This window comes from Dipodomys ordii, unplaced genomic scaffold (assembly GCF_000151885.1).
Source record: "Dipodomys ordii isolate 6190 unplaced genomic scaffold, Dord_2.0 Scaffold21, whole genome shotgun sequence".
NCBI classification, from domain to species: Eukaryota; Metazoa; Chordata; class Mammalia; order Rodentia; family Heteromyidae; genus Dipodomys; species Dipodomys ordii.
Window position 1 is genome coordinate 5806588 of NW_012267237.1, and position 24951 is coordinate 5831538.

Genomic DNA, 24951 nt, shown 5'->3' on the forward strand with positions numbered 1-24951 from the left:
AGGATCAGATCCGTAGGTCAAGGTCTATGTGTCAGATGCTCTCTTGTGAATGCTCAAAAGAAATGAATGTGGGTTCCAATAACACTTTATTATAGGGACCATATGAATGCAATATGCCAATATATACCATGTTCCACGTGTTTTACTGTCCAGACCCACAAAAGGTTTTACTAAAGATAATCTTGAAGATATTTCTTATTTTCATCACAATGATTTTAATAACGGGTGAGAATGTAATAAAGAAAGGTAAACGAGAAATAAAGTTCAGAATCAAGATTTTTGACAGCTGTAGAGGAGATCAGTGTCTCTTGCTGAAATGAATATGAAACATAATTTTAAATTTAATCAATATCAGTATCTCACTGAACTGTTTACTTGAAATTATTAATTCACACAGAATTCTTTAAAATACACAGAATTTCCAACAGAGGTTATGTCACAGTATAATGTCCCATTAGAGTAGGCATTATACACTGATTCAATTTATTTGCAAATTTAATTTCATATTAATATAAGGAAGTAATTTAAACTCAAGAATCTAAGGAAGTTCTTTAGAAATGGCCACTAAGGATTCATATAGAATCCTTATAGATATTGCAGATTGGATTAGAGATATAAGAAATTGGCTTATAGATATGTTGGATTATAGATAGTAAGAAATGTAAAAGAAATTGCTTGGCCTATCAAAGATCTGGTAGATTTAATCAAATAATCCTAGAAACATATAATTCAGAGCCCAGTAATATTTGGTGGGATGGAGGAATGCTGGCCTGTGAGCATTGTCAGATGCTTAGAACCATCTCGTTTCTACCCACCCCATGCCAATAGCAGCCACGTCTTCACAGAGTTGTGAAAAGTAACCCTAAACACTGTCAACGGTCCCCAGGAAGAAAAGTTGCCCCCGTTGAGAACAATTGCTCTAAACACTGACACAGGGACAAGCCAATTCCTCAATCCCAGACAGATAGGCAGAAAAAGAAGTGATCACACTTTATTGTGTAGGAGAGCCCTCTACCAATAATGATCACATAGGAAGAAGACAGAATACTTTACAATTTAGGAATCCTAGAGAAGCAAGTGGCAAACTGGACCACAGGTTTCCATCTTTTTGCTTATTTCCAAGGTTGTGAGGCACTGACAGCGAGTTCTCTTTCCCTTAGTAACAAAACAATATAAAAATGGACTTGTGAGCTATTTCCCACAAGGTTAGGAGGAAGATTGCGAGGTTAAGTGAACGGAGCCACTTTGTGCTTCTCATACTCTGGTCAGAGTTTCTACACCACAGCAGCATGGTAAATCCCAGGAGGGCAAATGTGGTTATTTCATCTTGAAGCTGTTTGCACTTTAAAACTTTTCAAAAAAACTTTGTACCTATAGAATAACTGCGACAATCTAGACAGGTACAACATGAATGCCAAGAGTTGAAACTGTGGTGAGGATAGGCGTCAGGAAAAGATGCAGAATGGCAGAATGGTCAGTATACGGGGAACCAGCAGGTCTTCAATTTACCAGTGCTACGTTGCAGCAAACCGTGGGATGCAAGGGAGGAAAAAAGCACCTTGTAAATGATATCCCATTAATATATGATGCTCTAGTCACTGAAGTAAAACAGATTTTATTTCCTTAAATTAAAATCAAGTCTTCATGAAATTCATAAAAATATTATAAATACAGCCTTTTTGCTTCATGGTATATTTATGGGATGAATTTTGTGACCATACCAAGAAACTTGCTTCAAATTGTTCACTCCAGCTAGGAGAGTAATTGTATCATAACCCTTCATGAAATTGCTTTGCTGCTTTGATTTTACTACCAATGGCATTTTGACAAGGGAGAACACATTGTCTCCAGCAGAAGCAGAGAGACACTAATTTGAAGTGGGGCTCACTCCAGGTCCAGCCCCTGAATCAGGTATCTTGCAGGGAAGTAGCATAGAGTGTGATTCCACAGAGCCACCTTGAAGGCCCATGTCTGAACCATAGACAATATGAGATGGAGACCACCCTGCCCCTTTGGAACAAGAGTGAACAGGATGCACCCTAGGTGATGCTATGCTCTGCAGGTTGCCAGGCAATGTCCTGACTGCCCAGCATGTCATTGGATTCCAGGGAACTTCACAACGAAGGGCTCATTGAGACCTCTAGATTTCTGTGAAGATCACAGAGCAAAAGCAACACTATTTTACAGGTGCTTACTTGTCACTGATGCTAAACCAGTGTCAAGCTAAAGAAGTGAATCAGAGGCCAAGGAGAAGGTACAAAAAAGTATAGCAAATGTGGAAATGGGGGAATGGCATTTGCGAGCATTATCAATGCCAAGAATTATCTGTATGTACTACAATCTCTCTCAGCATTGAAAGCACGCACATAAAAAACATCTTCCAAGGCCTTATTTGACATTTCATATTGCTCTATCCTTTGGGTTTGATTGCTTTCCTTCACTTAAATTTGTGAATAAAAATATGATGTTTCTTTCACCCTTTAGAACTTTTAAGAAATTTAGTCATTAGTGAAACATTAAATGTGAAGGGATCGAAGCTCTTGCGGGCAGACCTTTGGAGTCAACAGCCTGTCTGGTAAGTTATCACAATCATTGGCTGTGATCTAACACTGAGAATGCTCAGAGGAATAAAATGCTTCTTCCAACACAGAGTAAAGTTCAATGCAAGGTCAGAAGTGATGTTTCAAAACAAAGGCTATCAGGCTGTAAAATTTCTGAGAGACATCAGTTAGCCTTCCTCAGGATGAGTTACAGAGAAGTAATGCCTGAAAAGATATTCAAGGATCTGTGTTATTTCTAGATGAAAAAGATGTGGGAGAGTGAAGGGCAGAGGAGACAGCAAGAGAAGGCACTCAGATCTGAGAAACAGACGAGTTGGGGAGACTGAGAAGATCCTACTAATAGACATAACAGATGTACCTCAAGGTGATGATAAGGGTGCAGGCCAGGCCAGGTCCCTGGAGGTGGATCTACACTCCTTCACAGACAACAAGAGCAAGCGAAGCCCTGCTTAGGGGTGAGTACAGATTACTGCTGAGAATTCTTCCTGAACTTAATTCTTTATCCCTTGACTTTTGCTCAAATTAAATGCCATCCTTGTTCTCTGTACTCTCATTTTCTTTCATGTTTAAGGACTAGTTTTCCATCTTTGGGAGGAAAATAGAAAATGATCATTATGAGACACACAAATGGATCCAAATGATCCCTGATAGAAAACAATATTTGCATATGTAACAAAAGGCACACAAGCCGGACGTGTTCTTATCTCTTTATCCACTTCCCACAGGCACTTCACATCATACTGACCACCTGAATTTGACAAGTTCAAATCAAGATGAGTAGAAGCATAAAGTATACACCAAGACCAACTATTACAGGAAAAAAAGGCAATTGCAGTGTACTGCATTTGTATTTCTTATAATGATTTCCTATTGGAATGGTAATAGGTTAGATATTATAGAAATAAAATGTACCATGAAAGTAATTTCCCTGTCTCAATGTACATTTTGCCACATGACTACTAGGTTATCTCAGATTAGCTCTATGGCTCCCCTGCTTCTCCTGAATAGCACAGCTTATACCACCAGTACAGATCTTTCATTGTCAGTGTGCTTATTCAGTTTTGCTACCCATGAAAATAGTCATTTAATTTAAAAAAAAACATTCATAAGAAAGCAACAAGACTTCTTCCCTGAGGACATGTCATAAAGAATTGCCAGTGTTCGCTCTCTTCATACTAAGCAAACAGTAAGCCATAGAACAGCACACAACTACAGAAAGGGAAAAAGGAGACAGTCACAGCCTGGCACTACTGGTGCTTTTTGCAGGGCTTCTGTGATTAGGACTGTGTTTTCAAAGATACCATTCAGAAAGTCATTGGAGGGGGGGCAGGGGTTGTGTTATGTCAGCAGAAAAGGGTCTTGCCGGTGGTATCGCCGGTGGTTACCTCCTTCACAAGAAGCACATACTCCTGCAGTAATTGAGACCTGACTCCCAGTAGACGGATGAGAAGATGGAAAAAGGAATTTCCTTGTCCTCACAATGTTGCTCCCACATAGGAAGGAAACGCATGCCTCAGAGGTTTTACATCCATTGATTTTTTTTCATGTCAGTAAACTCTGCAAGAATATTCTTAAGTACTTCATCTCTACTTCCTCGTTAACTTTCTATTACCATTTCTAGGGGATCTTTTTGCTCTTTATTCATGTGTTACATCTATACATAAACAGGTAAGTGTGAACATACATGTGCACATACATGTACATGGACACTAGCTTGTAAATGTCTGCATACAAATGTACATGTGTGCATGTAGACATGTGTGCATATGTGAATATATGAGCTGGTATATAGCACATGTGCATAGGCTTGTATGTGAACATGCATATACATATGTATATATGCATGTGTGTAGAACACAGATGCAAACACATGCATATATGTGTAGATATATACAATTTCCCTCAATGTTTATTGATTGGTATATATATGTATATATTTATATATATAATTTTAAGTCAATTCAGTGACTTAAAATAAGTAAGGTACAGAATTGATACCTTTACCACAAAGTTTCATCAAGAATTTTCGAAGAATAAAAATCATTCATCTTATACAAATCAGAGAATTAATATTAATACATTTAAGGTATGTTTTATTCATAGACATTCACATTTTCTAAGTTGTCTTGATAATGTAACTTACAGAAACTAAAGTGTATTTCTAGGATCCAATTTGGATCCAGGGCTGTATGTTATTCTTGTGCTCACTGGTGCTCTTCATTGAAGGAACACCTCTTCATTCTCTCACAACTCCATGATATATGAAGTGTAGAAAGAAGTGCCATTGTTGTTAGCATAGTCTTCTGTGGAATTTATGTAATGATTGCTCATGTTGGAACATTTTAGTTGAGTTGGCACTGAAATGCTACTCTGTCCATCTTCAGTTCAAGAAGTCACTGCACTCATCCTTTCTTCCTGGTGAGGTTAGTTTGGACTATTAACTCTATAAGTAAGTGAAGCCACAAATTTCCATGTGAAGCCACAAATTTCCCTCACTTAATTATTAAGTATTATATAGGTAAGCACTATGAACTGCCTACATATACTTGGATTAAAAAAAAGTAATAGCATGAGTCAGGTTCCCTTAAAATGATTTTCTAGAGTGTGACATCTACCAAGTCATAATTATTTATTAAATAATTCCCCCAATGCTCATTACTTGGGCTATTAAAGGGCTTTTCAATATTCAGATGTATTTTTATGGAAAAAAAGAACAGTCTCTTCTGCCTCATTATTTTTTATTTCCTTTCAGGTTAGTAGTTGCTTATATATTCTTATTTGACACAGTGTTTGATCATTTGATACCATGTCTCTTCGATAATACAATTTCTGGAGATTTCTGTGGGGGGAGCCTACCGGAAGCTAGCTACTGGGTCCTTTTGTCATGTATTCTTCATTCTTTGGATATCCTCTTCACTTCTGAAATGACACCCCTGCCATTTATTAACTGAGGCTGTCCTTGTAGCCTGCTACTTCTCCAAAAAACTCTGGGCCCATGTACTAAGAATTTATGTGAATTACATGAGCTACTACCTGAAAAATAACACATCCAAGCTTTTGACCATCAGATAGATAAAACAGGAAATGAATGGATGTTCATATATTGATACATGCAAATATATACACATCTATGTGCCAGCTTTGAGCATGTATGATATGATAGAAGGTATATTACCTCATGAGACTCAAATGACCATTTCATATGATTCCTATCTATGGAGAGGTCTAGTTTTATAACAGATTTTGCAAAATAATAATCCATGTTTTTATTAAACTGTGGATACTTTAATTCACAGAAGAATTAATTATATGTTATGTATGTATTTATGGCATACATTATATATAAATATGCACTGTAAAGCCTAAATCTAGGTAATTAATATATGGATTACCTGACATCTTTTTCATGGTATTATGGTAAGTATAGTAAAAAGTTAGTCTGAATGATTTCAAGCCTATAGTATATCATTATTAATTATATTTATCATGTTGCATACAAAATTCATTAAATTTATTCTTGTTTTCTAACTGGGTCATTAGATCCTTTGACACACATATTCTCAGTTACTTCATTTTTCCCCCATGTCCATACTGATACCATCTTGCTTTATGCTTCTATAAATCTCTCAGTTTTAAATTATGCAGATAAGGGAGACCACACAGTACTCAAGTTTATTTGCCTGGCTATTTCAGTTAACATGCTCTGAAACTGTAGGTCATTCTGGTTACTTACTGATAAATTTATAATCTTAACAACCAGTCAGTTTATTGTGTAATTGGTAAATATTAAACTGCAGTGAAAAGATAATTCATTGGTAACTGTGATGGCAAAATTAAGACAAGGATTTATTATACTTTTAAAAACCAAAGCAATGCACACTTGTGTGGAAATTGCTGTATTTTGTCTTTTTCCCATATCTTACTTAATTTAAATCATGATGCTACAGGACTGGTATTGATTGGGGCCATTCGCCAATGAATAAAACAACAATTACTAATAAGCCTAGAGCTACTAGATCACAAATCCAGATATGAGGTTCTTCAAAGATTAGGCTTTTTGCCAATATTTTCTTTGAGCATAGGATTATTTTATATTAAGAGGCTTGCAAATAAAAGACAGATCTAATCATCAAACTCTCTTATAATGCTTCCTGAACATTCACAATAGTGGCATTAGAGAGAGGGAAAAAAATTACAAATTCTCTCCAATCACTTCTTAGAACCTAGGGCATAAGGATGATATTAAAATCCACTGAAGCATGTTTCCCAGAGGAGGTACAGCCCAGGGATTCTGGCATGGACCATGAAGTCCCAGAATTCAGGGGAAGGTGGGCATTCATGTCTTAAGCTTCTTTCTCTCCCAGAAGACCTGATGATCACACTTTTCTAAAACACCAGAAAAAAACCACAGAGGATTTTGCATTTCAGATCTGCTATTAAAATAAATATTCATGAATAAAGAGCTGAAAATCGTTTCCCAAAATGCAATAACCAGAAATGCATAAATTGGATTTTTACCTACTGTTGTTTATTCGTTATTGTGTATGGCTGTTAGCCCACAGATTCATGTTTACATAACAATGAAAGGAAAAAGGAAACAAAGATGGTTCATAAGGAGATGATAGCTGAACGCCAGAAACTAAATAACGAATGATTTATCTATCAGCAACAACAGGAAAAGGCTCACAGAACTGAGAGCCTGTGTCCCTCGAGTTCTCCATCACCCAAAGAAGAATGTATCAGGATGACCACCAGGGAATGAACAGGCCATATCACAGCAGGGAAAGGCTAATGAGGTATGAAAGAAAGTGACATTTTGCATCACCTACAACAGCCCAGAGTCCTTTGCACCTCACTGGGGAGGAAACCACGTGTTGCTCAGCCTTGGCTGTGTATTTCACTGAATCATGACTTAACTGCAATGAAAATGAGAGCTTAGGAAAAATAAGTTGCACCTACCTGGATGAGAGAGAGATCCTCAAGTAGTAATCTGAAGAGGTAGTTTCTACAAAATACAAAAAGAACACATTCATTTTTAGTGAAGACTCCAAAAAGATACACATTATATTCAGAAGAATAAAGGCTAAACATGCTTACTAGTTTTGGTTTCAAGACTATCCTATGGGTAATATATAGGTAATGCAGGTTATTTTGGCCCAGAAAAAAAGAGGTATTCAATATATCAAGTCACATCTGAAATTGAAAAAAAGAGCTCACAGATAATCACTGATATTATGTGTATCTGTGTGAGAGACAGAGATGAGGGAATTGTAAGACAGCCTGTTGTTTTCTAGAAAGAAAAGAAAACATATGGATAATCAATTCTGAAATTCAGTTTAAGTAGGATGATATGATTCTTATCACTGGAACTAACCAGGTTTTATAAATAAATTTTTTAATTCACCCACACAGGATACTGCATGCTTGTAATTGCAGCTATGACCGAGGAAGTAATAGGAGGATCACAGTCCAAAGCCAGCCCTGGGTAAAATATGAGACTCCCCCTCTATCTACAAATTAGACAAAAATAAAAAATAAAAGAACTGAGGCTAAGGCTCAAGACTTGCCTACCAAGCAAGTCTCTGAGTCCAAGTGGCAAAACAAAACAGAACAACTTAACAAGTAAATAAACATAATTTGCTTAATTCAACCTATCTAAATCTTGTCTTGTTGGAGGAACTTAGATCAGAGACATGAATTTAGTTGCCTGTCTGCCCAGGGAGCTGAGGCTATCTGGTCATAAGCCATCTCTGCAGTGACTTGAAATACAGAAAAAAAGAGAAATGCAAACTACGAATTTTCAAGGAAAAGAATGCAAAGGAAGCCAGAAATCCCTACCAAATGCCCACAAGGTACACAAGAGATTTCCACTCAGGGGTGCTGGATGGAGGTGGGGACCTTCACGAGACAGGACTCACAGGAAACAACGGGGCCACTTGGAAGACCCATCTCAATAAATTCCTCACGAGTATTCTCAAAGGTTGTGTTTTTCATAATATTTCAAGATCAACTCATCATGTAGAATTATAATTTTGTCACATAAAATCAGTAAAATTATTAGCATAAATTCCTTCAGAAAGAGGGTGCTGTTTACGTAAGTCAGGTAACAAGTACATAAGTAAACGGACAATATTTGCTATTTGATAATACTAATGGATATTACTTAACCATGTTTACTCAATAAAGACTATTTGAAAAATTTAAAACTGGAGTCATCAGAACTGTCTATAATTTTGAAAAATCTCAATGTCTATTTCTCAGTGAGGATTTTGATTACATAAATTTCACCGTATTGTGGGATGGTGATATGTAGCTAAAGTTACGAACATGTTTTAACCTTCACAAGGCGCATTGCCATTATCATGGTCTATGATCTTTGATATTACTACTATTTCTTCCACATTGGTGATATGTACATTTCTTTCCTTGTGCTTAGTGTGAGCAGTTCCCTCTAACTCTCTCATTCCCTCCTCCCATCACTGCCCTTAAGTTGGTTAGTTCATCCATGTCCAGGGTAGCTGATGGGCCCCTCCTTTGTATTTTTTCACCTGTTTCCTCCTGATTCTGTACCCTCCTCCTCGCTTTCCCCAGATGTGCATATGTATATACCATATGTGAGGTCAAGAACACAGAGTCATCTAAAAATGATGCAACAAATTAAGAAGAGATTCTCTACAAAGGAGGAGGCAACAATGCTGGATAAGAAATGTACTCATTACCTTGCTCATGTAATTGTAACCCCTCTGTATGGTATTTTCACAATAAGAAAAACCTTATTAATTAAAAAAAAGAAGAGGTCCTTTATTCTTGAGTCCTGTTTTCTTTCTCATATCTCCTTGCATTGTGAATTTAATATCCACATATCAGGGAGACCATGTGCCATTTGTCTCTCTGATCTTGGCTTGTTTCGCTCAGTTTGTTTGTTCTAGTTGCATCCATTTACTTGCAAATGTTATTATTTTGTCCTTTCTAATGACTATTTAATATTCCATTGTTTATAGGTACCACAATTTTTGGATCCATTCGTCTGTAGTGGGGGCACCTGGCTACAATGAACATGGAGGTACATGTGTCCATATATCCTGGTTCTTGTTGCTCAGAGTAGATGCCTAGGATTGGTATGGCTGGGTCATAAGGAAGATCTATGTTTAGTTTTCTGAGGTATCTCCAGACTGCTTTCCAAAGTGGTTGTATTAGTGTACATTCCCACCAGCAGTGCAGTAGGGTTCCTCCTTTTCCACATCCCCATCAACATTTGTCATTGGCTGAATTTAAAATATAGGCCATTCTGACTGGGGTAAGGTGGTATCTTAGAGTTGTTTTTATTTGCATTTCCTTTATGGCCAGGGTTGATGAACATTTCCTCATGTGTTTCTTTGCCATTTTTATCTCTTCTTCTGAGAAGTCACTCTTCAGCTCCCTTGTCCATTTAATGGTTTGTTAGATTTAGGAGGGATTGGTTTCTTGAGTTCCCTGTATACAATGGATATTAGGCCTTTGTCTGATATATTGTTGGTAAATATCTTTTCCCAATTGATTGTCTGTCTTTCTAGTTTGTTGATTTGTTTCATTTTTAAGGCACAGAGTTGGAAATTGTTTCTAAATGTTTAATACCCAGCAATGATCTATACAAACCATTCAATCAATTAGAAATCTGTAATACTGAGCATTTTACTATTCGGCTCATTGATTGAGATTTTCAAGTATTTACAAAAGAAACAATTATGGAATTCCCTATCCACCTTCCTCAGTCCTTGGCATCTAGCAAAACACAAAGCAGACTCCACTCATTTCAAACCCCTTCATCAAACCATTGGGTTCCATGCACAATGCCAAGACTATTTTTGCCTTGGGGAAAAAAAAAAAAAAAAAAAACCTCCGGCCCAGCTAAGCAACCTGAGGGACCTGAAATCCCTATCAGCAATTGATCCATCACTGTTTAGGTCAATGACCTATGAAGTTAAAGGTTACAAAAAAGAAGGGAAATCTTCTAAAGGGAATAAAAAATTGATATTCCCAGATGTTGGCCACTCAGAAAGCAAAGTAAGATCTATGTCTTCTGCAAATGGCTGTTCTCCAGGGCGCTGGGCAGGAGGCAGCCACTTTATCTTCTGACTGTAAGAGCAGAGAGGAGGGAAACAATATATATGAGGTTCACAAGAAAGGCCACCAGGCTTTCCAACATGAAGGAGTAATGTTCTGGCTCTCATCCAACAGGGAATGCTAACCAAATGTTGTACTTAGCATCAGTTTCTCTAATAGGGTAATGCTCTCAACAACTTAAAGTATGTAAGTGGTCTCATTAATCTTTCTAACACCCACAAGTATAAATAGGTAGTTAGAAGAGTATTGGCATTATTCTGGGGAAAGGCTTTGGTGCAAGAGTTTAAAAGATTCGATTCTTAAAAGTGTCTTGGTTATACAAGGGGAGCTATTCCATATTACCATTTTTTCTTATCTTATTTCTTAAGCTTTTATTTTTCTCTTTCCTTTCTTATATACAAAAGAAGTAAAAAATAAAAAAAGCAAGTTTCCCAACTGGTAAATTTAGTTTGGGTTTTATGCCTCTAGTAAATAAAAATATGCCATTGTCTCTGGATAGGAATCTTCTCTTTTGTATTCAAATGTCTCAGAATAAAATTAGACATTGTGCATTCAAATGCAATAAACCACATTACATTTAGGAGTAATGGTATGAGGAATACACAGATCCAATGGGCTGTATAATTCAAATCACAAAGCCATTAAATCTGGCAGATTCAAAATGACAATATTAAAACCTATTTGTCTGTCCCCCACTAAAAATGCAAGTAAGTTTTCTCCCTCTTCAAAGGAGTTTATTTCTTATTGACTTGCGTAGAAGAACTCATTCCTGGGTTCTATCACATCTCCATTGGGACATTAGCAACAAACCACTAAGCACAACAATATATTCTCAGTGGGGGCTGAACAGATGAGGTTCAATTGCGTCTTCATGTAAAAGAATAAAATTCAACCTGCATTAAAGAAAAGGTTGAGCCATCATAAGCATATTAACTGAATGACTCATTTTATCTAGAGACACCATAAAACTTAACTCTGACCTCCATAAATTATGAAAGACACAGGTGTTTTAAAATGACATTCACTTAGAATAACTCAATTGCTCTCTGATGAATATGTCTGTAAAAATCTGAGAAAAACTTCAAGTTCTTATTTAATATGTAAGTCAGATGCCTGATCCAAATGTGAAGATAGAATAATGAAAGAAAGCAGACGTATATTATGCAATAAGAGAATGTAGGGACTGAAAAGCAAGTACATCTTTATAAAGCATTTTAACAAAGTGAGAGAAATGTTTCTTGTCCTTTAATAAAAGTTTAGATGAAGGTAGCTATAAAACGACCTGAAGACAAAACTTATCCTCACTTCTTCCCCCACCCTTCCCCTCTCCCAGCTGTTTATATCCCAAAAGCAGTCTACCTCTGAGCCATAAGCATCTCACAAGTGTTGAAAACACTAAAATTAAAATTATAACCATGTCCCTAATATTATAGCATCACATTTCTGCAAATAACATTTAAATCCACAGTTTCTGAATAACATGGAGGGAGGTTGCTAACAATTTAAAATTTATAATAAAATATGATTTGTTTTTCGGTCATGGGGCCTGAACTCTGGGCCTGGGCACTGTCCCTCAGCTCTTCAGCTCACGGTGAGCACTCTACCATTTTAACCACAGCGCCACCTCTGGTTTTCTGGTTGTTAATTGGAGATAAGAGTCTCACTGACTTTCCTGCCCAGGCTGGCTTTGAACTGCAATCCTCAGAGCTCAGCCTGCTGAGTAGCTAGGATTACAGGCGTGAGCCTGTATGATTTTTAAATATCACAAAATATGAATTTTAGTCATAATTTCAGTCACAAGTTTGTCTTTCTCCTCAAAATATATATATGTATATGTATATACATATACATATATATATATATGTATGTATGTAAGTATGTATGTATGTATGTATGCCTGGCACTAAAAAACACTGATTTTATCTTTGTTGTAGTTGTTCAGTACTTACTCTTTCAGGCTCATATGGAGAAGTCTTAGCTATTAAAAAAATTTCCAAAAATGCATCAGTAAATGTCAAGATTAAAAAAAGGCTTAGAAAAGCATGTATAACCTGACCTCTTATTAAACTTTATAGCACACAATAAGCAAAACAATGTTGTAGCAAACCTCAGAGATATAAAGAAAAGGAGAACCTACTCCTCATAAATATATTTTGATCAAAGGTTACTAATTTAATGTTGGTCACAACCAAACTGAAGACCTGAGTTTTAATATGCTTTAAATAATATTTGCAAATCTCTATGTGATTTGAAGATTATAGATGATAACTTACTTCACTAAGTTCAACTCATGGCTCCTACCTTTATGGGTTGAGTATGTGATTTGTCCTTTTCTGTTTTTAAGCTAATAATCATGCCAATTTAATTTTTCTGTGATTCATTTAACCTGTAATACACTAAAAATATCCAATCATTGAATTATTACTATGGACAATTGTTTTTCAGAGATATCTCCAATTAATAAAATATGTACTACTTTTTGGAAGACTTGCTAAATTTTTATTTTTAAGAGTTGTACAAATGCGTTTCAACTCAACAAGTCATGTCATGAGTACGATGCATCGTGACGCATGATATACTTCCATAAGTCTCTTCCCCTTTCCTCACCCCATCCTGCCTGTGATGCAGTTACGTTTGTACACATTGTACCTTGAATAGAATAACTGCATTTACTCACCCTTCCTCCCCTGTTCACGTACCCGCACTGTCCTGCACCCCCAACCAACAGCTTCCTGGTATTCGTTTTGTTAGAGTTTATTGGTTGTTGAGTCACACTACTGGGTTCCTCCCATGAGTATGTCATGCTTTAGTCATGTATGTATATACACACATAATGCTGTGTTTTTTCATGTAGGTTTGTATTTGAAATCCAACTTCCATGTATTAGAGAAAACATGCACTCTTTGTCTCTCTATACCTGACTTACTTCAATTAACATATTTTTTCTAGGACTATCTATTTCCCTGCAAATGACATAAAAAGATTCTTCTGATAGATGAATAAAATTCATATCAATAGACAGACAGACAGCCATCACATTTTCTTGATCTACTCTTCCACTGTAGGGCATCTGGGCTGGGCTATTTCCATAATTTGGCTATCATGAATAGTGCAGCAATGAACAGGATGTGCAAGTTTCTTCAGTGTACCCTGACTTTTCATGTTTTAGATAGATGTCCAAGAGGGTATGTCTGTATCACAGTGTAGTTCTCTGTTTAGTTTTTGGCAGAGTCCCAACTCCATGTTCCCAAGTGGTTGAACTAGTTCACATTTCCACCAACAGTGTAAGAAGGCTCCTTTTCTCCCTGCATCCTGGCCAGCGTTAGTTGTCACTCTGCCCTGGCCAGGAGTCAGCGCACTTTGTGAAAGGGTAGGGAGCAGAGATTTCACCTTCATGGTCTGTGTCCCCACTCTTGCTCCAGGCTAAAACATCTTCATCAAACAGAATATTCCATCTTTGCCTCTCTTGCATCTTAAGACATTTTCGAGAAAAAAGTAAATCCTTGACAGAAGTAGGATCCAAAGAACATCTACAAAAGTTACTAAATCCTGATGGATTCCATATTAAGCTGCCAGCCAGGAAACCTTTCAACATTTAAAAATTATAATGCGCACGCATGCAACATAAACAGGCTAACCAGCCGACTTACACACCTGCTGGCTCATTTGTGGAACTTATGAAAAAGGAATCAGTTATTTAATGTAATTAGTTATTTCATAAGTAATTTAAAATGAAGTACTTATTGACTGAGTTATTTAAGTCTTCCACACTAATTATGTAAACAAGCAAATAATTGTTACATTAGTTTTCACTTCTGCCAGCCCAAAAAGAAGGGAAAAAAAGGATTTATTTTTTTGACAAGAGCAGAAGAAAAACAATAGTTATTTCTTTCCCAAAGAGATTCATAGTGATTTGTTCAAGGCCATTACCCTGGGCCTCCTGAACCCACAAATCGGGCAACAGTAGAGATGGGCTCCTAAATTTTGAAGTAATTCCCCAGCTAACTCAAAGGCACAACATTCCACAATTTGGACAAAAAATAATATAAAATAAACGTGTAGATCAGGGTAATTAATCAACAGACTAAGGAGCAGAAAGAAATAGGAAGAAGGAAGATAAGTTTAAAAAAAATTGAAGTCTTTCCATTTCCTAATAAATGGGGTGGTATCATTCTTTCTGATGGAAACATAGAATTCCACTGTACATAGATAGATATAGATAGATTAGATAGATAGATGGATAGATACCACATTTTCTTGATCCATTCATCTACTGAGGGGCATCTGGGTTGGTTCCATGTCTTAGATATGGTGAATAATGTTGCGATAAACATAGTTGTGCTGGTAGCTTTAGGATGGCCTTGTTTGTGATCATTGGGGTAAATGCCCAGAAGAGAAAAAAAATCATATTAAGTGAAGTAAGCCAACCCAAAGAAATATAGGTCCCATGGGTTCCCCTATTTTGCATAATTAGTATGTCTAGGATAATCTTATCTGATGACCAGAAAAGCTCAAAAGCTATGTACATATGACCATATAAGATGATGCTAAGTGAAATGAACCCCAAGACATGGACACAAGAGGCTTTTCTTTGTTGTTGTTGTTTTTAATATACTATGTGATTTTTCTTTGTTTCTTCTGTATGTCCTTCCTCCTATGGTATATCCCCTGTTGTCAGTGTATTTGATTTTGGTACCTCGCATCTTGTATATACATTTATCTAATTTGGGGAGGGGAAGGGGAATAACAGAATGCTGAAACAAGGACACAGGATGACCCATTGCAGCAATGATACTCACAAGATACTATGTTGGAAATGAACTTTCCAACTTTTTTGTGGGGAAGGGAGGACTAAGGGAGGAAAGGGATAGTGGGAGAAAAACAAAGGAGGGGAAAACAATGCCCAACAAGAAATGCACTCATCACCTTATTCATGTAACTGTAACCTCTCTGTACAGCATCTTTACAAGAAAATAAAATTTAAAAAACATCGTAAAGACACCTCTATGCTTCTAATGCCAGCCTACAAAAGAAAAGGAGAAGGAAAGAGAAAACACTTAAGGCCCAAAGTATAGGTTTCAAATGATTGTAAGTAAGGCTGGGAAATGGAACAGGAAGGAAAACTGAACTTTCCATCACCAAGGCCTTCCCTAAGCCATAATTAGTGAAATCACAGCATCTACAGTATCATGCCCTCAGCTTCTGTGCACCGTGAGGACTGTTACTCTGTGGATGCACTGCTAATCCCTGATCTCACCAAACTCAGCCAAGGCTGCCTTTCCTTGTGTCAGCCTGACAAAAACAACTCCTGCAGAAAACGGGAAGAAGTTCGTGGGTAATATGTCTGCTACAAGCAGAATCACTGATCTCATAACTTGCTACAGCTTCTTTTTAATTATAATATGTTACACCTTGTTAATTCTAAGATAAATTTTCTAGTCAAAATGTGAATTATAATCACCGCAAAAGAGAGAGAATGATAGTAGCCAACTGCAGACAAACAAAATTTATATGAATCTAAAATTCAGGCCCCTTTACTTGCAATTAGTGGTAAAGCTTTTCTAAAAGGAGAACTCAGAACTCCAATTAAACTGAAGCCTGCCATGTCTCAGCATGAACATATAAGAACACATACGCTGTTAAAAGAATTAATTGGGAGTCAGGTAAAATGGGAAAGGATACTTTAGCTCAACCAATCAGAAACCACCAAGCAACCTCTAACCAGAAACTTCCCCAATATGATCAATCACTTATTTATTCTGCCTTACTAGAACAATATACAAAGCTCTCCCCACTCCCAACCATCCACCTCTGAAAAGAATAATGAAGAGATGAACCGCTGCCAGCCTGTGGGCAGCTCATGCGTGAATCGCTGAAAGCTCAAATAAAGTTAAAATTTTAATCTGTTCAAGTTTGTTTTTCTGCTGCCCTGCATATGTAAAGCAAATTCAGCCCATGCATTGCAAAAGCATGTTAATCTTTCCTTTTTTAGTCTTAGCTTTGAAGTCAAACCATGAGCAAAACACATGACCCAGTATAAAGAAGACAATATTTCAACCACTGGGTTTGGTGTGACTGGAATGACGAATCTCGGCCTTGGAAACACTCAGATTTTCATTTAACTTACTGTTTGTGCATCTGTTTGCTTGTTTACAAGAAATATGCTCATGAGTAATGTACACTGTTGATACTCAATTATACAAAAATAGCTTCTGCTGTGGAGAATAGTCTATTGACTGTAACAGCTAGTCAAGAGGTCCTGTGCATGAAGCTCAGGTACTGGCTGGCACAATGTCAGGTGAAATAGGGCAGGACAAATCTATAAACCAGTCCTCACATCAGGTCAGGTGTGCAGAGAGACTTATTCAGCCTAGATCCCAATCAGAAGTGACTTTGGTATTATAACATGACCATTTTGCAATGTGCTTTGGATATAATTAGATTGAAACATTTCCAGGGACTTAAATCAGCGTACCTGTGATCAGGCACGATCACTGGCTGGGTCTGATCGCTGACACCCTGCCTGATCACTACCTGATCCACGTATTGGGTCTATGGGCCTCCCGCCCACTGCCTGACTCATGCAGACGGCCGGGCCACGTGAACTCTGGGCAGATTTGTGGGAGAACTTACAGCGGACATTCACCCTAAAGCACCTCAGGTGGCAAGGATGCACCTCCATACACATTTCTACATTATATATAAGCTTATGGAAATCACATGAAGGGACGGAAATATCTGACAGTGAAATACACAAGTATAACCGAAGGCAACTCATTCTAAAATGAAATATGTGTTAAAATTGTTTGCATTTAGAAAATCACATTTTTTTTGGGGGGAACATCCAACTAGCAAATAAAATAAAGAACAAAAAACCCAAAACAACAGCAACAAAAAAGCCTCATGGCCTTCACCATGATTCTGTGGGGCCACAGATGTCTTGATAATGCATCTGTTTTCATTGCACTGCTCAGCTTTTTGGATTTTGAAATGTGGCTAACTTGTAAACATCCTGGCCTGGTTGCAGACCGAGTAGGCTGCCGAGTGGAGCAGCAGTTGAATGGAGCACACCCTCCAAATGACAACAATTTGCCCCTCTTACAATGAATATAGAGCACAGGACTAACTCATTAGCAAAATAAAAATGTTATCATTCCTTCTTACATCTGTTGTTACCATTCTGTCTGCAGCAAAACTTCGACTTACATCAACTTTGTGGAGCATTATTACCGCCATTACTTCCATAATTATCCATACCAACATGTATGCCATCATGTATTCTTTTTATTTTTTATGCCTTGAGTTTTTTATTGCATGGATAGTGATTTTAGTAAGTTTTGTAATGGAGAGGCACACGGCCATTCAAAAAAATGTTACTTTCCCAAGAACAGAAACAAACAGAAATCAGACACTGCAAGGATAATGCATTTCACAGTATTTTACCTTAGTTTTTAAAAGGAAGACACTGAAGCTTACCTACTCCTAGAAAACACAAACATTACTAAATTTTGAAGGGACCAGAATAAAGTAGGAGATTAATGCAAAGGTATTTAAAATAATCTGAAACATAGTGGGCACTTTGAACCTGGTAGTTATATGACTCTCTTCTGAAATTGCATGGATTGCAAGTAAAAACCTTCTGGTGCTACTGAACCACAAATTGCCTACAGAAATGTTTTTCATTGGCAGCACAAAGAACTCCTTTTATCAGAGAGTGCTAAGAATCTTTAACTGAATTCAATGTCAGAAACATAAAGTATTACTGGTATAAAGGGAAATCATCCAACAAATGGTTTCGCAATGTCTGGTGCTAACTATGAAAAACTAAAATAAAGAGTAACATTCTATTTTTCTACAGGTCATATTTTTAAACCATTACTGGTTTCTGAAATACACACCTGTTATCTAAACTTCTCTCACTAAGTCAAAAGCTTCCCAAACAGGATTCTGAGGGTTGAGCTATTTTTAAAGTTTTAGAACTGGTTCCCACTGCCTTCACATTTTCTGAACATAATCCCATTAAATTTCCTAGGTGAAATTCCTATTCTTTCCCTCCAGTGTGCTCTGACTGAAATGCTTCTGTACATGGTTAATTTAAACTTTCCTCAACACAGCTCCCTTACTGGGAGCTTGCTAATGTAACAATCGTTTGTCATGGATTATTTCTCTAAGTCCTTCCAGCAGCTGAAAGGGTGGAAATTATGAAACCAACCTTAAACATGACAAAATGAGGCTGAGAAATTGGCTCTGGGTCACTCAGCTGGGAAAGCTTAGCATACTCCATTTTTTCCCTCATGTATTTATCAAGTGCTTACATAGAAGCACATGGACAGGTAGGCTTGCACAAACATGATGAATTAGATGGTGCTTACCTCAAATTTTGTGGCTTCTATGCCTGCTCATTTTGACATTTGCACAGCTTCTTAAGCAACCCACCTTCCTGCACGCTACTGTAACAGAGAAGGTGCAAGTCTCCCAGCATGGCTGAGTTGTCAGTATGGAGATGTGAGTTAGAGCCTCCAGAATGTAAGCTTCCTGGAACACTAGGAGAGAGGACTTCAATGGCCCTGGGATAAGGAGCTCCCAGAACAAGGTTCTATGGAGAATATTCCCCAGTGGCTCTAACACATAAGACAGTTATCCTTCACAAACACTCATTTGCCCTGTGGATTCTCACATCTCTAAAAGGAAGCTTGTGTTGTTGACTCCAAGCCAACCACCTGCAAAGCATGAGATGCTGGCTTATTCACCATCAGAGGACCTCCAGAGACTGGGGGAAGGGGTATTAATAAGGCTAACAAGAAAGCCCATTCCAACATTCTTTAAAGATGGAGTGATGCTTGGCTGACCAAAGCTAACGGGGCCAAACTCATACCCCTCCCCGGTGAATGGCCTCTCACCTACGTTCAGAGCCAAATCCCCTATTTTCCAAAGGTGAGTTGGGATATTGAGCTGGCCACTAGGCTCATGCCATTGCCAAAGTATATCTAGAATAAATATGCTACAATTCTAACCTCTTTTCCTCCTTTAATATATACCAGATACAGAAAAAATCAGGAACAAGTCAAATCCTGACTATAAGTATGTTGAATCAACAGATCTCTTTGGGTTTCTATGAGGAGAACATAACCATACCATGAAGGAAGTCCTAGCACACGTCCTGCCATCCGTGTAGGGGATGGCATCTGTCACGAATAAGGCAATACCATGCACAAGGGCCAACGTGGATGGAGATGCCTGCTGTAGATGTCGATGCCAACAGGACTGTGTGTGAAGGAATGCAGCTGCTCATCACCAGGGTGGGGTCTCCAGCCAGGTCATCACCCTTTAAGATAGTTTTCCAAGCAACAAATCTGTGCTGTAGGTGGGTGGCCAGGATTCAAATGCGGAGGGACTACCAAATCCCAGAGGCAAGAAAGAGCATTGATGAGAGTTCTGGGAAGCTTAAATAATTCTGCATGCCTGAGTGAGGTGAGAATGAAAACACAGTGAAGCTGGAAGGGATGGAAGAGGCTTAGGAGCAGGGCAAAAACAACCAACATGCAACCCAGAAAACTTTGAAGGTAGGTCTTACAAAAAAAAAAAAAAGATGTTGGATGTGCTATGCAGAATGAGAAGAAAGTCTGAAGGGTAGGAGGCTAGTTTAAAACCTCTATATTTGTGAGTTCCCATGGAAATCAGTATGGAGGCTCCTCAAAAAACTTAACATAGACCTCCTCTAGGGCCCTGCTAGCATATACCACAACCAGCACATACCAGAGAAGAGCAAATCAATCTGTAAGAAAGAATGCAGCCTACTATAGCCAATACACATATGTGTATACATAGAAAGAGAGCACTCATAATACAAACATACATACATACATGAATACATACATATGTGCATGCATAAACAGAGCCACAAAGAAAAATGAAATCATAGCATTTGCAGAAAAATGGATACCATTGGAAGACACCATTGAATGAGATAATTCAACCTCAATAAGCTAAAGATCATATATGTTCACTCATACCTGAAAGAATTCATACCCAAAGCTATGTACATATATGCATATGCTTATGTACATAATATAGAACATGATTCTGACTCAGGGACTGGTTTAGAGGTAAGAGGAATGGGTAAAATGAATATGTAGATGGAAGATGAATAATTATAAATACATTGTTTCAGTACATGAATATGACATAAAGAAACTCAATGACAGCTGTTGACCCATAAGAGTTAGGGGTGCAGGGAAAGAGCAATTGGTTCTGTTAGGTAGCTTGGTCTCAGAAGATAGGGACTGGACAAACAAGAAGGGTGAATGAGGGTGAATATAGTTTAAAAAGTTTGTTTGCATGTGTCAGCAAAACAACTTAGAATCTATGTTATAGTTGCTTCACTGTCCAACCACAGTCAGGTGTTAGCCTGACAAAGGATTACAAATACTCACAAAAGACAGAGATAATGACAATCCCTTTGAATTCTCAATTCACTAGAAAATGGATAATCAAGGTCACCATAAAAGTAATCCTGGGCCAGGCTCCGGTGGCTCACTCCTGTAATCCTAGCTATACAGGAGGCTGAGATCTGCAAACCACAGTTCAAAGTCAGCAGAGGCAGGAAAGTCTCTGAGACTCTTATCTCCAATAAACCACAAGAAAACCAGACGTGGAGCTATGCTCAAATTAGTAGCTAGCCTTGGACAAAAGAGACTCACAATTCTCTCTCTCTCTCCATCTCCCTCTCTCTCGCTCTCTCTCTCATTCTCTCGCTCTCTCTCGTTCTCTCACTCTCTCTCCCTTCTCTCTTCCCCCCTCTCTCACGCACACGCACACGCGCGTGCGCGTGCACACACACACACACACACACACACACACAAGGTAATCTTGGGTCTTGCGATATACACAAAGGCCTCTTGGTCTCCAGAATTCCACTAAAGAATGAAGTAAGAATTAAAAACATGGCTTCTTGGGTCAAACTACCTGGATTTGAAACCCAAGCTCAACTTTCGTCAGCCTCATGCCGCTGGACAATATATTTGTCTCTGATTCTTCATCTAAAACAGGACTGATGGCAAAGCCACCCTGAGGTTCAACGGGAGGCACATGCATAGCAAGTCAGGTCCTAGAGATCCTGCACTCAGTCAAATTCCCATCAATGCTTGCAATGAGGAGCACTCACCCTCTTAGGAGCTGCGCACCTTATACCATGCCTGCTGCACTTTATTCTTGGAAGAAGTCATGCTATTCAGCACTCTTCAGTTCAACAGAGAAGCCCACATGGAAGTAGAGGACATAAGCAATCTCTCACCTTGCTCCTACCACAAGTTCTTTCTGTCCTGGGTCGAAGGTTAACCGTGAGAAATCCACAGCATTCTTCGCTCTGAACTCCCGTAACCAGGGGCCGATTTCTAAACAGAGAAAAACAAAAGAAAACAAAACAAAAGAAATAAAAAGGTAATAATGAAAGATTTTTCCTTTGGGGACAACCAAGTGGGGGCTTCAGGTAGCAAGCCTCACGGTGGTTTAGGGGCCCCTGGAGGTTTTCCTCGAGGTGTCATGAAATCCGCACTGAGAACGGGATGGAGAGCAGGCCAGGGGCTGGGGCCTGGTAAGGATTTACAAGCCAGATGTGCGTTTTGCTTTTGACTCTAGGCGGGGAGAAAATAACACAGCATTCCCATGATTCATCAGAGGAAAACTGGATGCAAATAATCCCATTTCCTGTGCAAGTTGACTAGAAAGGGGGTGAAGACATCACCAAATCACAGAAGCCACCCCAGAGAGCAGGAACAACGCACAGCCATCTAGCGCAGGAGAGACACTCCCTTTCCCTGTCCTTTGGGTTTTCATTGCGTCCCCGTGATCAGACTTGTTAAACACACTGGGTCTTTTCTAGAAAAGAAGTCCACAGTTATCTCCAGGACTCGCTGAGCTTTTTTTTTTTCTAAGGGAAGTAAGAAAGCAGCCACTCTGTGTACAGAGAGGAGTTTTGTTGTGTACAAGCATTGCTCAGTCCTATTAGAAGGCCTCCAGTGCTGAGTCTGGTTATGATAAAATGACAGAATGTGCAGAGGGAGAGGACGCTGCTTCATGAGCTACTTCACAGCATTCGGTGGCTCAATTTTGGACAGAGAAAAAATATGTTGTGAGTGTCCTGCCAGCTTTAAGATACCTTATCGTTCTCCTTGGCAACCAACCAAGTTATCTGATGGCCTTTTTTTTCTGGATTAATATTTTGAGTGATACCGCACTGCCTAAGCAGGTATGTGATGACGGTCAAATCAATGAAGTGATTGGTTTGATAGAAGGGAATAATTTCTAACAAACACTGATACATTATGAAAATATGCCCATGTCCCAGAACATACCTGTACAGACAGCTTTGTGGGTGAGTGGGGAGGACCAATTTTAAGAAAGATCTCTATATAACAAAGAAGTCTTTTTTCTACTTTCATTGACTGAAGGGGGAACATGCTATCAACTAAAAGTTATTTCCTGCTGAATGGTAAACAGGCCTAAGATATTGAGAGACATATATTGCCTTTTGAAATTTTGTTGTGAGCAATATCTTGACTTTTTAGCATCATATGTAAATTTCATCATTTTATGGACATGTCAATTAACACAAATACTTACAACAAAGTATGTAGGAGGCATTGGAGCTATCAAGAAGTTAGTAATACATGATCCTTCCAAGAGCTTATCTTTCAATTAGTTAAACAGTTGTAATATCTTCATCAAGCATGGCATTCATAAATACAAGATGTGTAAGTGATTATAGAGGTATAGCAGTTTTTTTTATAATATTGAAAGAAGAGATAACATAGGCAAAATGAAAGGAACACTATAACCAATATCACAAGACTCATTCTAAAGAGAAAAGCTAGAAAGCAGGAGACATTGTAGCTCACAGAGTCCTTATGTACCCAGCTCATTCAACTCTTCCTCTCTTAGCCAGTTCATGCACATTTGGGGTAGATGGATGGAGATGAAGGCTCTAGTCTCTCTACGGCTTGTCATGGTATCTATAGCATAGACACAGTGCCCTAAAAGTGATGGATAGTAACAAGATGGGAAATGAAAGAGTATATATTAGTAGGTGAATTTAAGACTGAGGGAATTAAAAAGAAATGAAAGAGAAAAGAAAGGGAACAGATAAAATAAAACAAATGAAACTTAATGAACTGCTTGCAAAGGAAAATGAAAAGTAAACTAAATATAAACCATAGAAAAATCCTCATATGAGCTGATCAACTTGGAATGGATCTCAGGTATGACAACAATAAAGTTTTGAAGAGTTCCAAGTGAGCACCCAGCCCACTGAATCAAGTGTGCATGGGATACTAATGGGCCATTGTTTGGTAGGATGGTGTGGGAAGAGTAGAAAATAAAAGGAAAAGTATTAGATCCTAAAATCTACTAAGACCCATAAAGCTTAGGTAATAATGAATGAAGAAGGAAAATGAGCTAGGAGAGTCTGATTAGTCAGATCCTTGCTTAGAGTTGAATTCGAAAGTAACAAATTAAAAGAATGCAACAGTTCAGGTATTCAGTGAACAGGGCAGTGATGACAGACACAAAGATGTCAGGAATTAAAGATGGATGTGGACAGAAGAAACGGATTCGAGGGTAACTACAACTGAATCTCATTATCCTGCTTTATCTTACTTGAAAAATTAGAAGAGAATAGCCAGAATAAAATTGATATGGAAGCATATTGCAATTTTGGTTTTTTTCATGAAGAAGACAATAGCATCGCTTCTGAAAACTGTCTCAAATGAGGAACTGTATATAAAGAGAAAACTGAATTAAGAGAATAGCTCTGTCAATATTTTTCATTTTTCTTATTTTAAAAATATACTATACTTTCCTAATAAAACTATATTTTTATTGTCAAAGTCATAAAAATTGGGTGATCTGTGTAAGTTCTTCTTTTTTATTTTCTGGTACATTTCTCTAAAAGGTCAATCCATCTCAGCATATTATATAACCATCTACCAACTGGATCCCATGATGGACTTGGAGGAGAATTTCTTTTCAAAAAAATTTTTTATTATGAAAATACCGTACACAGGAGTTACAATTACATGGGCAAGATAACGAGTACATTTCTTATTAAGCATTGTTGCCTCCTCCTTTGTTTCCCTTTCTTATCCCTTCCCATATCCCTCCCTCTACCCATATCCCCCCTTCCCCCCTCCCCCCCCCCGCCAAAGTTGTAAAGTTCGTTTTTCGACATAACAACTTGTATATCTCATTGTTGCAATGGGTCCACCTGTATCCCTATTTAAACGATTTGTTT

General features: G+C 38.0%; 1 protein-coding gene across 1 annotated transcript in view; it reads right to left on the reverse strand.

Moving 5' to 3' along the window:
- Positions 1–24951, reverse strand: part of Sema5a (sema domain, seven thrombospondin repeats (type 1 and type 1-like), transmembrane domain (TM) and short cytoplasmic domain, (semaphorin) 5A) — a 242964-nt gene that overhangs the window by 178739 nt on the left and 39274 nt on the right. The window contains exons 2-3 of the mRNA XM_013013883.1: positions 21958–22057; positions 7521–7566 (exon numbers count right to left, since the gene is read on the reverse strand). Of these exons, the coding sequence (XP_012869337.1) occupies positions 7521–7566; positions 21958–22057 (146 nt within the window). The remainder of the gene's footprint in view (positions 1–7520; positions 7567–21957; positions 22058–24951) is intronic.